We start from the raw sequence: 15,814 nt of genomic DNA on the forward strand, positions 1-15,814 counted from the left end.
ATATAACATTTGTCATCATTTTAAGTGTGTAATTCAGCAGTACATTACATTGATTATGTGGCTTTTGGTGTTTGGTTTCTTTCACCTAATGCTTTTGGGCTTCATCTAAATTGTTGAGTGGAATAGTAGTCCGTCATTTGACTGCTGGGTAGTGTTCCATTATATAGATAAACCAAAAATTGTTTATCTACTTACCAGATGATGAGCATTTGGTCAGTTTCCAGTTTTAAAGCTATCATGAATAAAGCTGCTATGAATATTAAAGTATATATCTTTGTGTAAACATACACTATCAACATTTTTCTTTGATAAATATCTAGGAGTAGACCCTGGGTTACACAATGTCTATTTATTTTCCTTTATAAAAGAAGCACTAACAATTATTCTGATCTCCCAATTCAGAAAAAATCTGTAGTCCATGGACATCATCCCAGAAGTCAACACCTCCACCACAAGGTATCTCCTCTTTGTGATATCAAAATTCATAATGAACAGCTTTATGGGAGTTGATACTGGCAGAAAAAGCAATTCAGCTCATGAAAAGCTAAAAGGCAGTGCACCTAAAGCCTCTAGTAACTGACCCCATGCACAGCAGGTGCTCACCAGACAGCAGCTATTACTGATGTATTCTGATCAGAGTTTGTAAGATGTGTATACTTGACCAACACCCAAGGGATTCTGATGAAAACTCTAGAAGTCTGAACTCCCAGAGCCTTGCATACTAGAAAAGGGAAGTTCAAGAGAAATTAACATTTACTTTTAAGTATACATGTGGTAACATGAACAATGGCCCCACAATAATATCTACATCTTTTCCCCAGAACCTGTGATACTGTCACCTCACAAGACAGAAGGAACTTGATAAATGTGATTAAGAATCTTGAGATAGATTATCTTGAATTACCTAGTTATACCAATGTAATTACTAAAATCCTAAAGAATGACATGGAGCTTTATTTTCATATCATATATAAAAATAACTCAAAATAGATTTAAGACTTAAGATATCTTAAGACATGAAACTGTAAAATTACAAGAAGAAAACAGAGGGAAAAACTCCCTGACCTTGGTGTAAGCTATGAGTTTTTAACATATGACCTACACCCCCAAAACACAGGCTGCAAAAATAGTCAAAATGGCATTTCATCTAACTAAAAAGCTTCTGCAAAGGTAAATATCCACAGAATGAAAAGACAATCTCAGTCTGGGAGAAAATATTTGCAAAATATGTATCTGATACAGGTTTATATTCAAATAAGTCAGTAGGATAAAATAACTCAATTTAAAAATGGACAAAGTGGGACTGATGATATAGCTCAGTTGGTAGCATGCTTGCCTTGCATGCACACAGCCCTGGGTTCAATCCCCAGCACCATCAAAAAAAAAAAAAAAAAAAAAAAAAAGGCAAAGTTGGTGAGTATGTAGACAAAGGGAACTGCTGGGGGAAATGTAAATTAGTAGAGTCAAATGGAAAATAATGGCATTTATAGAGTTTTCTCAAAAAACTAGCAATCCCACCTCTGGGTATATATCCAAATGAACTGAAATGATTATGTGGAAGAGTTATCTTACTTCCATGATTTCTGGTTTTGTTTGCAGTGCTGGAGATCACACCCAAAGGCTCATACATGCTTTACCACTGAGCTTCACGCCCAGCCCTATGTTCCTAATGCAGCACCATTCACAACAGCCAAGATATGCAACCAACCTAGGTGTCCATCAACAGATGAGTGGATAAAAAAAAATGTGAAGACACAGGTTCAAGGCCACATTATTTAGTATCAAAAAGGAAGGAAATTCTATCATTTTCAACAATATGGACAAAGCTGAAAGACATTATGCTAAGTGAAATACGCCGGGCACAGAAAGCCAAATGCCACATGATCTCACTCATGTGGAATATAAAAACTGAACTCAAAGAAGCAGAAAACAGAAAGGTGGTTGCCAGAGGCTGGGAGTAGGGGGTTAGAGAGTTGGTCAAAAGGTCAAATACGTAGGCACAGGATGAGGAAGTCCAGATGATTTACTGTACAGCATGGTGGCTATTCTTAATAATAATGTACACATGAAATTTGCTAAAAGAGTAGATCTTAAGTGTTCTCACAACAAAACTAACAAATGTATGAGATGACCAATATATTAGCTTGATTTAATCATTTCACAATTTATGCACTATATCAAAACATTTAATTATACACAGAAAATATATATTTTTATCAACTGTACATTATTTTTTAAAAAAAGAAAAATGTTTTTTAAAAAGTCCTTATATAGTAAGGCGGTGTAGAATTAGTGGCACTGGTTGTACAAACAGTGAATGAACTACAAACCTTTGAATTACATATATACTTTAAAGTAGTTAAAATATTGAGTTTAATATGGATTTTATCTCAATTAAAAAAAAAATTCTAGGAATGGTGGCATATGCCTGTAATCCCAGCAGCTCGGGAGTCTGCTGAAGCAGGAAAATCATGAGTTCAAAGTGAGCCTCAGCAACTTAGCAAGGCTGTAAGCAACTCAGTGAGACCATGTCTCTAAAAATTTTTTTAAAAGGACTACGGATGTGGCTTAGTGGTTGAGTGGCCCTGGGTTCAACCCTGGTACCAAAAAAAAAAAAAAAAAAATTTAACATAAAGAGGGAGGCAAAGAGTGAGAGTCAGGGAATGAGACATTAGGACAGAAGTAGAGCTCAGACAGGGAGATCAGAAATCCTATGCTTGGCCTTGAAGCTGGAGGGAGGAGCCATAATTCAAGGTATGAAGGAAGCCTCTAGAAACTAGAAAAGACAAAACAAATTCTCCCTTACATCCTACAGAAAAAGCACAACCCTCCTGATTTTTAGGACTTCTAACCTCCCAACTAAAAAAATAAAAAGTATATGTTATTAAAGCCACTAAGTTTTTGCCAACTTGTTATAGCAGCAATGGGAAACTAATACAATGCAAGTAGCATGCCAGCAAGTTTTGTTTAGCTGAACAGTAGAATACAGATGAAGCTATAAAAGCAATAACCTATAATACTCATCTCTGGGTCCTCTGGAACCTAAAATTCAGAGACTGGAAGCTGGGGATATAGCTCAGTGGTAGATAGAATGCTTGCCTACCACATGCGAGGCCCTAGTTTGATAATCAGAATCATGCACATACTCAAAAAAAAAATCGTTTTTATGTGCCTATAATTAATGACCTGTGGTACTCACCAATGAATAGACAAATCATAAGATAAAAGAATACAAAGTCCAGATAAAACAAATTGTATGTGGACATTTAATATAAAATAAAGCATGCATTTCAAACCACAGGTACAAAGATGGACTTTTTGCGGGGAGTACGGGATATAGCTCAGTGGCATAGCACCTGCCAGTATGGGCAAGGCTCTGGGTTAGAGACTGCAAAATCATTGGGGAAATGCAAAATAAAATCAATAAGAGATATCACCTAACACCCATTAAATTTACCCTCATAGTCAACTAAAACTTTATCTGGCATATAACTAACAATGTGCATAATATAGTTTAAAGGGATTACCAGAAATTATTAGTTTAATCAATGCAAGAATATTTCTTACAATCATACCAATGAAAGACAATTCCTTCATTTCATTCACTCATTGGTATCAACTGATTAATCAACACTTTTTTGGATATTCAAATTCAGTGAAAACTTTCCCTGCCTTGCTGTCAACAAAAAACATTATGACACACTTTGTCAAATCTCTTGCAAAAATCCCAGTAGAGTCAGAACTTGTGACATTCCCTCTGGGTGGCTGTGTGAATTTGTGGTGCCATGAAGCATTGCCCTTTCCCCCTTTACAACTGCTAACAACCATATGATCAAGCACATACTGTAGAATCAGACTGAAAACCTAAATCAGGTTCATCACTCCAATGTTTATATAACATATGATCCTATTCCACCCGCGACCCTTTCTTTGGGGGGTGGGAGAAAGAGCATTGACTATGTTCTGTCTTATGGGTCCCTTCTTTTTTTTTTTAAATATTTTTTTTTATTGCAGATGGACACAATACCTTTATTTTATTTTTATGTGGTGCTGAGGATCAAACCCAGTGCCTTCCACATGCAAGGCAAGCACTCTACCACTGAGCAACAACCCCAGCCCTTTGGATCCCTTCTTTACAAGTGATTCTTCAAAGATGACTGACAGTTGTTCTTTAACCACATCTTTAAGCTCTCCAGTAATCAGCAACTGATGAGAATCAAACTCAGAATATTCTGGAAACTCTTTCTCTCCTCTCTTTTGGTAGCTCAGCAGGACTGATTTAGCACAACAGAAGAAAAAACTGACATTAGCCACCGAGCTGGAGGCTCCCCCTTTTCAACACGGTCACTGCCCACACTTATTACACATATATTCCCTTGTCCCACACTGTGGTAGACCATTCCAGGGAAGGGCACCTCTCCAATAGAAGGCAGGCCATAGTGCTCCAATCCAGCAATGCCTCACCTAAGGTAAGAATTGGATCAGAAGACCTGCTTTTCATGAAATAAGATTCTGAAGCAAGTCCTGGGGTTGGGAGAATTACAACCAGTCAAGAACCTCTGTGCATTTGGAAGTACACAGGGCCATACATTGTGGCCACATAAGAAGCACATGTCTAAGGAAGAATCAGCAAGGAAGCAAAGAGTCCAAAAATCACATTCTGTCTACTCTACAATATTTCTGTACACTGGTCCCACCCTAAAGCAGACAGACTACTAGATTCTTATTTCCCAGGACAACCAACAGCTATCAGTATCAGCCTTACCAGTATTCTCCCAGCACTGCAACAGTGTGCCTCAAGCAAGAGGTGAGCTATCAAAGGAAAACAGTGAGCTCTCAGAGACACTGCATATAAAACTCCAATTGGGAAAAGTACCCTCCTGCTCCCTTTATTATACTTTGCTTCATTGTACTTCAGATATTGTAAAGCAATTTTTTTTAACAAATTGAACATTTGTGTCAACTATGTTGAGTAAGTCTATGAAACCCATTTTTCCAACAGTTCAGATAATTATTAGCCTTTTTCAAAAATAAGATATTTTTAAATTAAGTTACAAAAGTGTTTTCAGATAGAATGCTATTACCCACTTAATAGGTTATAGTATTGGGTATATATAATTTTTATGTGCAATGGAAAACCAAAAAAAATTCACATAACTCACTTTATTGCAATGATCTAAAACTAAACCTGCATTATCTCCAGGGTTTGTCTCTACACCTAACCTCTCCTGAGAAAGTACATCCCTCTTTCCCATTCGTGGCTCATTTGGCCCAGAGACTCAGCTCCACAGTACAAAGCACTGAAACCTGGTTGACAATGGATTCTCAGTGTAAGCGGAATGGTCATGATGTGCACTCAGGCCCAGAAAACTGGCTGAGGGGTACAGGAAAGAGCCATTTGTACAGAAAGCTTCCATTCCCACAAAAACAGTTCTGAGTCTGTCACAGGCAGAAGCACACAACACTGTCATTCAGTAAATCATCTGGAGATGCTGGCAGTAGCAATATTAATTATTTTTATACCACTAATACATGTTTTGTGTCCTTAACAGTGCCTGTAGATCATGGAAGCTTACTCTATCCTAAAAATATAACAGGTTGTTTCAATTACCAAGACAAATTGTAAACATTCATATCTCAAAACTAGTTCTATTACAAGCCCATTAAAATAAATGTAGCAATTTTTAAACCATCACAGTGAGAAATTACACATAAGACAAAGATTTTTAGGTGACTTTCATTGGAAATTAAAAAAAAGATAAAGGTTCAGGTATTTCAGACCCAATCTTTAATCAAGTAGGTTAAAAGGCAGGTATTTATTTTCTTGATTATTTTTTAAGAACTCCAGTTCATTTAAATTTCTCATATATGCAGAATCAATTCTCCCTCTTTAATTCAATGTTAGGGGATCTCAAATAAATGAAAATACTTTTTTAAAGCTTTAAACTCTTCTTTATACAATTTAAACAAATGCTATTCATACCCTTAAATGCATGAAAGTTTCTTTCCAATGCTTAATTTGCTCAAAGTAAAAAACAGAAATGCTGATTTTTTTTAAAAAATTCTCCAAAATTGGGGTGTCAAAGTGGAAGTATGTTCACTTTCCAACTCAAAGTCTTACAGTACACACATTCTCCCATCTAATTCACCAGTAGGACTTCCACCCACCAGCATTCAAAGTTGTAATACCAGCAAGCAAGAGCCATACCCGTGTGCATGCACTCATGTGAAAATATCACACACACTAAATTGCATTGAGGCCGTGACAACATGCAACTTAGTAATGTGCAATATCTCCACCAGAGCAAGCAGAATGGGAGCATCGGGGAAGAAGGGTGTGATGTGTACATTCAGGAGACAACATGCTGCTAAAGGGAGGAAAATGGTCGAGGGATAAAGGATGCATGCCACTAACTCAAAAATCCATGAAATGAAAACCTAACCACAAAAGTGTTCAATTTAGGAGAATACTGACTCAGTAATAATTAAGGTTCAAAAATTCAATGGCACAGTGATCATACAGGAGACACATAAATCAGAAGGCAAAGCTTCAGGAACAGATACTTTCACTGTCTGGTCATGCAGTTAGCCTCCAGTTTCATTCCACTTTTAACACATTAACGGATCAAATAAAACAAGTTTAATGACTTCCACTTAATTACAACACTGATGATGATTAATGACTGCTGCTTATGAAACTTGTTATTGAAAATTTACAGACCAAGCTGCACTTTAAAAACAATATTTTCATAATCATTTGTATGTTTTCCCTCTTAAAAATCTCTCACAATGAAGAAATATTTCTACTTGAACACAATCCTTCAGAATGAAAAAATCTAACAAGAGTTCTTAGAAATAACTCACTGTTATCCTAAAGGCTCTTGAGAGGAATCCATTGTAAGACTTACACAGACTGCAAAAAAATCATCTTGAATTACAATCTTTACATAACTTGATATAGCTTTGGTCCAAAAGACAGCTCAAGTCTTAACACTTTTTCTAGTCTATACAGATTTATCAGACTCACAAAAATCAATCAGTTTTGAGTACCAACAGTTGGGTACTGAAAACTGTTGAATTTTTATTCTGTATTAAAAATGGTATGATAAAAAATGAAATGGTTTTTGTCTTAATATACTTTGGAACCATTCATGGGCTACTGGCATACTGCATAATTAGTGTACAGCAAGAAAAGGCCAAACTAATTTGTAAAAAAACACATTTCTTCATATATCTGAAGATTACAGCACTCTTCCTAATCTCAAAGTCTCCCTGAGCTAAAGGCCCGAATACAGCTGCCAGCTGCGTGTGTCTACATAAATGGTCTAAACAATACTGCAAATTTAATTCATGATCTTCTACCCCAACCAGCTTCTTCTGGAAGACGTATCATGGAATAACAGGATACGCACTTTTGATCAATTGGATATAGGTGCAAATTACAGCTGTACTTACCATGACCACAGATCTATTAGCAGCCAAGACTTAAAAAATTAAATTCCAAAGAAAGGAGGCAGCAATATTTGATGTCCAAAAGATAAAAATAAGAAAAAAAAAAAAAAAAGAGTGACTCCATAACAGACATTTTAGAGGACAGCTAGAAAGTGGTATACTTTAAGAAAATAAGAGAAAACTCAAGAATTGTGATTTGAAAACAGAAAAAAACTTTTGTGAAGAGTCAGTGCCAAAGAAGGTTACTTTAGGGAAATGAAGTACCATCTTTCCTAAAGCTCTTTATAGGCAAGGTACATGTTCCTCTGTATGGCTTGCTAAGTCACATGGACAAGAGGACTGCTGCCAGTCTCTGATATGGCTGGGTCAACATCCTTTTCCTTTTGGAAAGAAAGAAATACTCCATTTGGTAGAGTATTTGCATATGCTTTTTTTGATTTAGAAAAATACCTGAGATAAACAACAAACAAAAACCCTACTGTTGCAATTTCCATTATTTACCCAAAGGTAAGGATGATGCCCCAGGCTCACATAGACTTAGGTGGGATACTAAAGCTAATAATACATTCTTAAAGACAGCATCACTCTGATAGCTCCTGTTGGATAACACACTCCCACATCTGGAATCTTTATATGGATGACCCCATGTAGATACTCCAGGGCACCATATGAGTACTAAGAGCTTTTTTTAAAAAAATCTCACTAGTATCGGTGAAGATTTTACCCATGCCTTGTTAGCAGGACTAAAAGAGAAAACCTAGAAACTGAGGAAGTTTCCAGAAATAATATATTCTCCCTACCTGTTACATGTGAAAAGTAAGCTAAGATTAGTGAGTCAGGATTATCAGGTCAAATCAAGATTTCTGTGATGGCTAATTCCAAACAATACTTTGTGGTTGATTCATCAATATTTTTGTTTTTGTTTATGGTACTGGAGATTAAACCCAGGACCTCAAAAATACAAATGCTAGGCAAGTGCAGCAAGCACCACAGAGCCACATCCCCAGCCCTTTCTATTTTATTTTTTTGATAGGTTCTCACTAAGTTGCCAAGGCTGGCCTAAAACTTGCAATCCTCATGAATAGCTGGGAATAGCTGAATAGTACCACCACATCCAGCCAAATATTGCTATTTTTAAAATGTATATGGAAAACAGAAATGCCTAAGATTTACTATTCAACAAAGCTTAAGACCACCTGACTACTAACTTACTAGAGTTACTGGTAACTAGAAAGAAGAATTACTAGAAAGAAGAGTTCTAATGGATGATATTAGGGTTTAACTTGAGTAAAAAAATATAGTCATATTAATAAGTAATAAGAGGAAGTGAGTGGGGGATGAGTTGAGAGAGATCTATACTGCAAAAAGCATCTCCCTACCAGGCATGGTGAAGAGAAGAAAGAAATGGGGTCTAGAAGCCAGTGGCTTTGAAAAAGCTATGGAGTGTACAAGTTGAAAAAGAACCTCATTCGCAGAGCAAGCCTGCCATACAAGGACCTCAGAGGCATGAGGGAATTTTCTGGACAGAATCTACTATGCACACAGAGCTTCTGACTTGAACTAAAGACTGCATTTCCAGTATCCAACCTGTCCCTGCAGAGGGCACAGCCTGGCTGCAGTGGGAGACAGAAAGAAACATGAAGGCCATCTACTGCCCTCCCAGATCTAAACTAGAATTCCTGAGAACAGAGGAAGGTTCTGAGGAAGTGAAGTGGTGGAAGAAGGGGGTTCTCCCATGCAAGTGGCATGACAACAAGAATTAGACTATGAGCTGCTGATGGACAGCAGGCCATGGCATCTTTGGAAATCACAAACTCTAGCTTTTTTTGTTTGTTTGTTTGTTATTAACATATGTACTACTTATAGCATCTTCTCAAAATGAGATGAAAATCTTGAGAATACCAGAGTCTTTCACTGATTTAGTGATGAATATTACTAGGAAGTTCAAGACAGACAAGAGGCTCTCATGGAAAGCAATTGGTGACGAGAACAAAAGCATAAATCTTACCCCTTACCTGATAGCTTCTTCCACAGACTGGCCGATAATATTAGAAGACGGGCCTGGCTGAGATAGTGGTGTCAGGCTTATCACCCACTTCACTGGTTTGTAGTACTCATCACTGGAACTTAACAGATAAAATAGTGTGGTCAGGAAAATTATCTGCAAAAAAAAGGATAGTATTTCCTAAAAAATCACATTTGGGAAACTACAGACATCCACAAATGCAAACAGAACCAAGAAAATGCTTCAGTGGAGAATGTGACAAGTACTTATCTAGACAGACATACCAGAGAGAGTACAAAATTGAGAAGGGCAGTGCCACTGTAGAAAAGAATGGTCAGGAGCGTGGTGACAGTGGTAAACAGCAGGCTCACATTCCGGCTCATAACTATCCACAGGGACTCCAAGATCTGTCAAGGAGGGAAAGTTGGATGTCAAAACTCATCCTCATGAAAGGAGCTTCTACAGCCATCTAGTTTGCTTTGAATACAGTGTCTTACTACCATAATCGAAAGACAAGAACTATGAGCTTCTTAAGAGGGCGGAAGGGCGGCTGGTGGGGGGGGGTGTCAATCTAAAACATCTACATGTTCAATGATAAGGAAAATGGTTACAAGATTATGATGAATCCACTTCAAGTAATAGCAAGTAGTTATTAGAAACATTTCTATTATAATAGGAAAATATGATTATAATAACACTAAGTTTTAAAAGCAGAATACAAAAAATTTTATATATAGTATGGTTATAACTATGTAAAAATAGAATGCACATAAAAATGTCTACAGGAGAATATGTCAGAATACATCCTATGTACATATTTATCTTGTAGGATCAAAAGTACAGGCCATGAAGTTCTAACACTTATTGTATTATCGGCTTCATTCCATTCTTGCCATCTTAGATTCAACTACAAATATAAAATATACCGCAGGAACAGCCATTAAAATCACTAGGGTCAAGGGCAAAATCTTTCCTGAGATAGACCATGATTATTATATTGAGACTTACTGACTTAAGTTCATGTATTCCCTGCAAATTCACTAAAACATTATATCAAGATGATAGCTATTATATGTTAAATATGCCAAGAAATGAACAGTGTCTACAGCCCACCTCCATGCTTTTAATGCCTTGCTTTTCATGAACTTCAATTACTATGGTAGTGTCTGCTCTATTCTTCCCAAGGAGACTATCCTCCCTCGTAATGAAAAACATGGAAGCAAAATATGTAGTCAGGAAAACACCTTCCATTAATTAACATTTTTCAAGATATTTCTACAAACCTCATAACAGTGCTATCAGGGAAGAAATGGAGATGATATCATCTTTGTTTTATAGACTGAAGCTCAGGTTTTTAAAAACTTGCCCAAGGGCACAGAACTAAGGAGGAAAAACAGGGCTGGGGCAAGAACTCAGTGGGCCTGGTTGTTATTCTGGTGCCCTTTCTGAAAACAGCAGATCTGTTTTTTGTCATATATTCATGTTAGACCATCTGTTCTATGAAAGGCCCATCCATTCCTTTCCTACCGCAAATATATCATTTATAAAAGCATGTTTTGTTGCCCTCAGCATTTCTTGCAAATCTCAGCTCAATCTTCATAAGAGAACTTCAGCAGGCTGGCTTCATTTACAAAAACTCCTTATATAAAATCTTGAGAGTGTTTCACAATGCCTACAAAAATATGCATGATTGACTGTTTGACCTGGTGGGATAAAGAATGAATGAACAATGCCACTGATTCCAAGAAACAAACCAACAAGGCCTTTGTGATTTTGACAAGCCTCTTTTGGGGGCTCAGTCTTTCTGGAATTTTTAACCAAAAAAAATTTTTAAATAGTTTTTGGGTCACACTTATGGAAAATACCCTGTGGTAATTTTAAGAAATTAGTTGAAAATATTAATGGTACTAAAGTAATTCAAGTAACTTTCCTTATTTGAAAAAAAAAAAAGGAAATAAGCTGGAGAAAACAAGAAAGGACATTCCTAGAAACTTAAATAAATCTTAAGGTAAAAAGCAGTTCTAGGGCTGGGGATGTGGCTCAAGCGGTAGCGCGCTTGCCTGGCATGCGTGCGGCCCGAGTTCGATCCTCAGCACCACATACCAACAAAGATGTTGTGTCCGCCGAGAACTAAAAAATAAATATTAAAAATTCTCTCTCTCTCTCCTCTCACACACTCTCTCTCTCTTTAAAAAAAAAAAAAAAAAGCAGTTCTAGTTTATATGTCAGTCTTAAACAGAGGAAATTAGTAAAGGCAGAAATAGTACCAAAGCCCCTGAACCTGAAAATGAAACAGATTTATGTAAATAAATATATCTCAGGTCAAAAGCAGAAAACGTGAGCCAGGTTTACTATTGATTTAGTCAAGGATACAAACGTAACTCAAAAAATGTCAAGAACAGAGTAGTTGGTCCTGAAACACTTACAAAAAACCCAGGAGATACCTAAGCCATAAAGCAGCATATTCATGAAAGGTGGTCTATGCTGTGGGTAAGAAATGACCAAGGAGGCCTCACCGTCCTCTAGCTGTTCTGCATCCCTACACCCCGAGTCCACTGCTCACCACATAACCTCTGGTTATTAATATGACTTCCCAGCTATTTACTGAGAGTCCTTAGCACACCTTCTATGGAACTCATGAAGACTCAAAAGAAGCAGTTTAGAAAAAGACTAAAACAGAACATTATAGGGATGCAGAGGTCAAAATAAAAAAAAAAAAATGTAGGGGAACCTCAATGTGTTCTGAAATCACTAGGAAGAGTCCACAAACACGACTGGCTCTAAGTTGCCTATGGATTACAAGATCAGAAAGCAAATAAAAGCATAAAGGAATAAGACTATGAAAAGCAGAGTCTTCTAGAGTATGAAATAGGTTTGAAAGATATTGCAGTATTATGGCAAGTATGGTCTCTGGAACCAATGAAAGAAGAACTGAATCTGAATATCTACTGTTATTTTTAATGCCACTATCCTATCAAAATGAAAGCAATTATCTTGGATTTACAGAAGTTTTATGAAAATTAAATTTTAGAAAATATTTTAAAGAACTTAGCACAATATTTGTCATAAAATATTTTATATAAAAAACACAAAATAATCTGTTTCCTGAACTCCTACTCAATATTTAAATGTGTTTAGACATAAGAATTGTGTCCTTTTTTAGGGGGGGAGAGGGACTTCATGGCTAAATTGTTTTAATTTCAAAAAACTGCCCATTTGTTTTCTTTCCATAAAAATTTATAAAATTTAAATAATTCTTTTGTATCATCTATCTTAATTTGATTCAGTAACAGCACTTCATCTGTCAGTAATAGATCCTTTAAAATTCAACTATTACAGGCTCAAAGTAAGACAAAAAAAGGATTCAATAACTTCTTGTTAACACACCTGAATTTTGGGGGAAACAAACATTCAAATGTATTTATTATTAGACAATAAGTTATCCTGGATATGCACTGGCATGAAAAAGTTGCCTTTCACCTCAAAGGTGAAAGGTGAGAATCAGAACAAACAGAGGGCAACTTTTATTAGTAATATTCTCAAAGAAATAACAAAGGAAGGCTTGGTATATAAGAAAGAGCTGTTGGAAATTACAAGTATGATAGCAGAAATAGGAATTCAATCAAGATTTCAAGAGTAAAGTTGAAGCCACTTGGGAAGGGGTGGTGGGCGGGAGTACTAAAAAGGGAAACAAAAGATGTTTATAAAATTAAGCAATCCGACACTTGACTAAAAGGCACTTTAGAAAGCCGGTAAATGATGCTTACAATATGGCTCCTGGACAACCCACGCCCCCAAGGTGCTTCTGAGGTTATGTGAAGCCAAAGCTATTTTCTTAATAATAATCATGCCGTGCTTTACTTCACGTTCGCCTCTCCACTGGTGGTATAAAGACAATCAATGATGGGCAGAGCTGCTGGGGACACGGCAGGAATCAAGGCAGTGGGCACAAGACTGTTCTAGAATTTATTGCATTCACCGCCACACAGCTGGCACCAGCTTCACTTAAGCATATACTCTATGCAGCAGGAAAAGTCATTAATTCAATTTAGTATCAATCTTTGAATACTTACCTTTTTTTTTTTTTTTTTTTTTAACATTCTGTGTGAGGAAAGGGGAAGTAAGCAAAACACACTCCTGCCACTCACTGACTTAAGTTCAACAGTCCTCTGAGGAAGGGCACTTGTGTGACTGACCTGGGAACAGAACTAGCTGAACTTCTCACTGAATACCATTTCCACGTGAATTCAAAATGAATAAAGTTCATTTACAACTGAATAAAGTGTTACTTAAAAAAAAATCACCCAGTGTTTGTGGTCAACAACAAAATTTGAGCTTTTGAGAAAAAAAGTTAATTTTGGAAATTTTTATCAGGTGTTGAGGCCTTGATAACTAAAGAACATAATTTTTTAATACTACAAAGTATCAATATTTTGAAGATGTACAGATACCAGTGAATTGATATTCCAAATGATCAGTGTATAGTACAGATACCAGTGAACTGATATTCCAAATGATCAGTGTATACTACCAAAGCACACAAGGCTGAAACACTCCCAACCAAGATGGACCAAAAGACTTTAATACACAAGAATACAAAAAGATCAAGGATACGATTTTAAATTTCACCCTGCAACTAACCTTTTAAAAGTTAATTGAGTTTTGATGTAGTATCAAAGAATAGCCACAATAAAAATCTATTAAAAGATTTCTCTCTTTTCTATCTAGACACCTGTGTGAGACTGGATGATCTTCCTATACTTCAACCAAATAAACAATCCCAACAGACTGGAAGCAGAGTAGACTTAAGAATGCAGATGTTTAACAGACTGAAAAATTTAAAGAAAGCCACTCTTCCCAGTACTTCTTTTTTCATTTTAGAAAACAGTATTTTTCACAAACTAAAAGCATACTCTATATATTAACACATAATGTTGTTATTTAATAAAGGGATAAATATGCACTTTGGAATCTTTAGATCAAAAGTTTGACAATCACTGGACTAGAGGAAACATAGGGAAAGGATTATCAAAAACATAAGCGCCTAGTGAGGTATGTCACACCTGTAGCCCCAGCTACTAGGAAGACTAAGGCAGGAGAATAGCTGGAGCCCAGGAGCTTGAGGCCAGTCTGGGCAATACGAGCCCCTTTAAAAAAAAAAAAAAAAAAAAAAAAAAAAAACCCTATAAAATAAAAACTGAAGGACATGATTTATAGACTTAACTCTAAACTGTTACAGCAATCAGGGAGGAGTGAGAGGAAGGGAATCAATTTCTGTGATTGCAGGTACAGGGAGCAAGAGGAAGAATCATAGAAAAATCACAAGAGAGGTATTAGAAGGCATTGAAGGACTTGAAGAAGTCACATCTTTACCTTCATCTTCCATATTTGGAAGCCAAAAGATAATACCTAAAATAGCAAAAACAAAAAAGGGCAGTGTAAGCATTATTTTAGAAATCCAGAGGTAAACACCCAGGGAAAGCTGCTTCTGGAACAGAAAGTAACTCTGGAAGTTGTCTCTGGGAAGCAAAGAACAAGGCATTACTTCTTTTTAATAAAAATCTTAAAGCACTGACTTTTCAACTATATTATTACTTAGATTAAGCTTCAATTTTTAAAAATTTATAATTATTACTTAGATAAAGCTTCAATTTTTAAAAATTTAATTTTTGTTAATTTACTGGAATCCACTAGTCTATTCACAGGAACATTCTCATCTCTGTGACTAACCACATGCCAAGACACCCCACAAAGTCTACTCCAGAATGATGCAGAGTAGACGTTAAGACTCAGCAATGCTATAAGGCTGCAGAAGTGGATGGTACATGACAGAAAAGTCGGGGGGAAGACAACAAGCTAAGTCCTCACATATTCAATTTCTGTAATGTAATGAATGAGTCATATTTCCATATATCAAGGGCTTCGCCCACTAGAAAAAGAGATCTCTCTAATGTCCAGCTGGGAACATTCTGGTCAGCCTGGGTGACAAGGATTCCTGAGAACATGGGAGCCCACGGCTTCACTCACTTGCTGCAGGATTCAGCATCTTATAAGTGCGTTTCAACAGGGCAAGGCAGGGGATGAACATCTGAAGAAAACTGCTTTTGGATATCTTTCTAGTACAGGAAGAGTTCTCCAGCCTTGGGATGGGGTTGTGCCTCAGTGGCAGAGGGCTTGCCTCACATGTATGAGGTGCTGGGTTCAATCCTCAGCACCACATAAAAAAGTAAATGAGCAAAATTAAGTTGTTGTGTCTATCTACAACTAAAAAAAAAAAAAGAGTTCTCTAGCCTATAAATGTCATGGCATTAAAAACGGAGTAACTGAAGGCTTCTTACTGTGTAAAGAAAACCTGGA

At 36.6% G+C, this 15,814-nt stretch overlaps 1 protein-coding gene across 6 annotated transcripts in view; it reads right to left on the reverse strand.

Moving 5' to 3' along the window:
* Tmem245 (transmembrane protein 245) overlaps nt 1–15,814 on the reverse strand; it is an 83,804-nt gene that overhangs the window by 18,586 nt on the left and 49,404 nt on the right. For 4 of the 6 annotated variants that reach the window (XM_078047918.1, XM_078047917.1, XM_078047921.1 and 1 more), the window contains 3 exons: nt 14,831–14,866; nt 9,742–9,864; nt 9,468–9,613 (listed from right to left, as the gene is read on the reverse strand). In XM_078047918.1, the coding sequence (XP_077904044.1) occupies nt 9,468–9,613; nt 9,742–9,864; nt 14,831–14,866 (305 nt within the window). The remainder of the gene's footprint in view (nt 1–9,467; nt 9,614–9,741; nt 9,865–14,830; nt 14,867–15,814) is intronic. The other 2 variants (XM_005329728.5, XM_078047919.1) reach the window with 1 other exon arrangement.

The sequence above is a fragment of the Ictidomys tridecemlineatus genome, chromosome 4, assembly GCF_052094955.1.
Source record: "Ictidomys tridecemlineatus isolate mIctTri1 chromosome 4, mIctTri1.hap1, whole genome shotgun sequence".
Classification (NCBI taxonomy): domain Eukaryota; kingdom Metazoa; phylum Chordata; class Mammalia; order Rodentia; family Sciuridae; genus Ictidomys; species Ictidomys tridecemlineatus.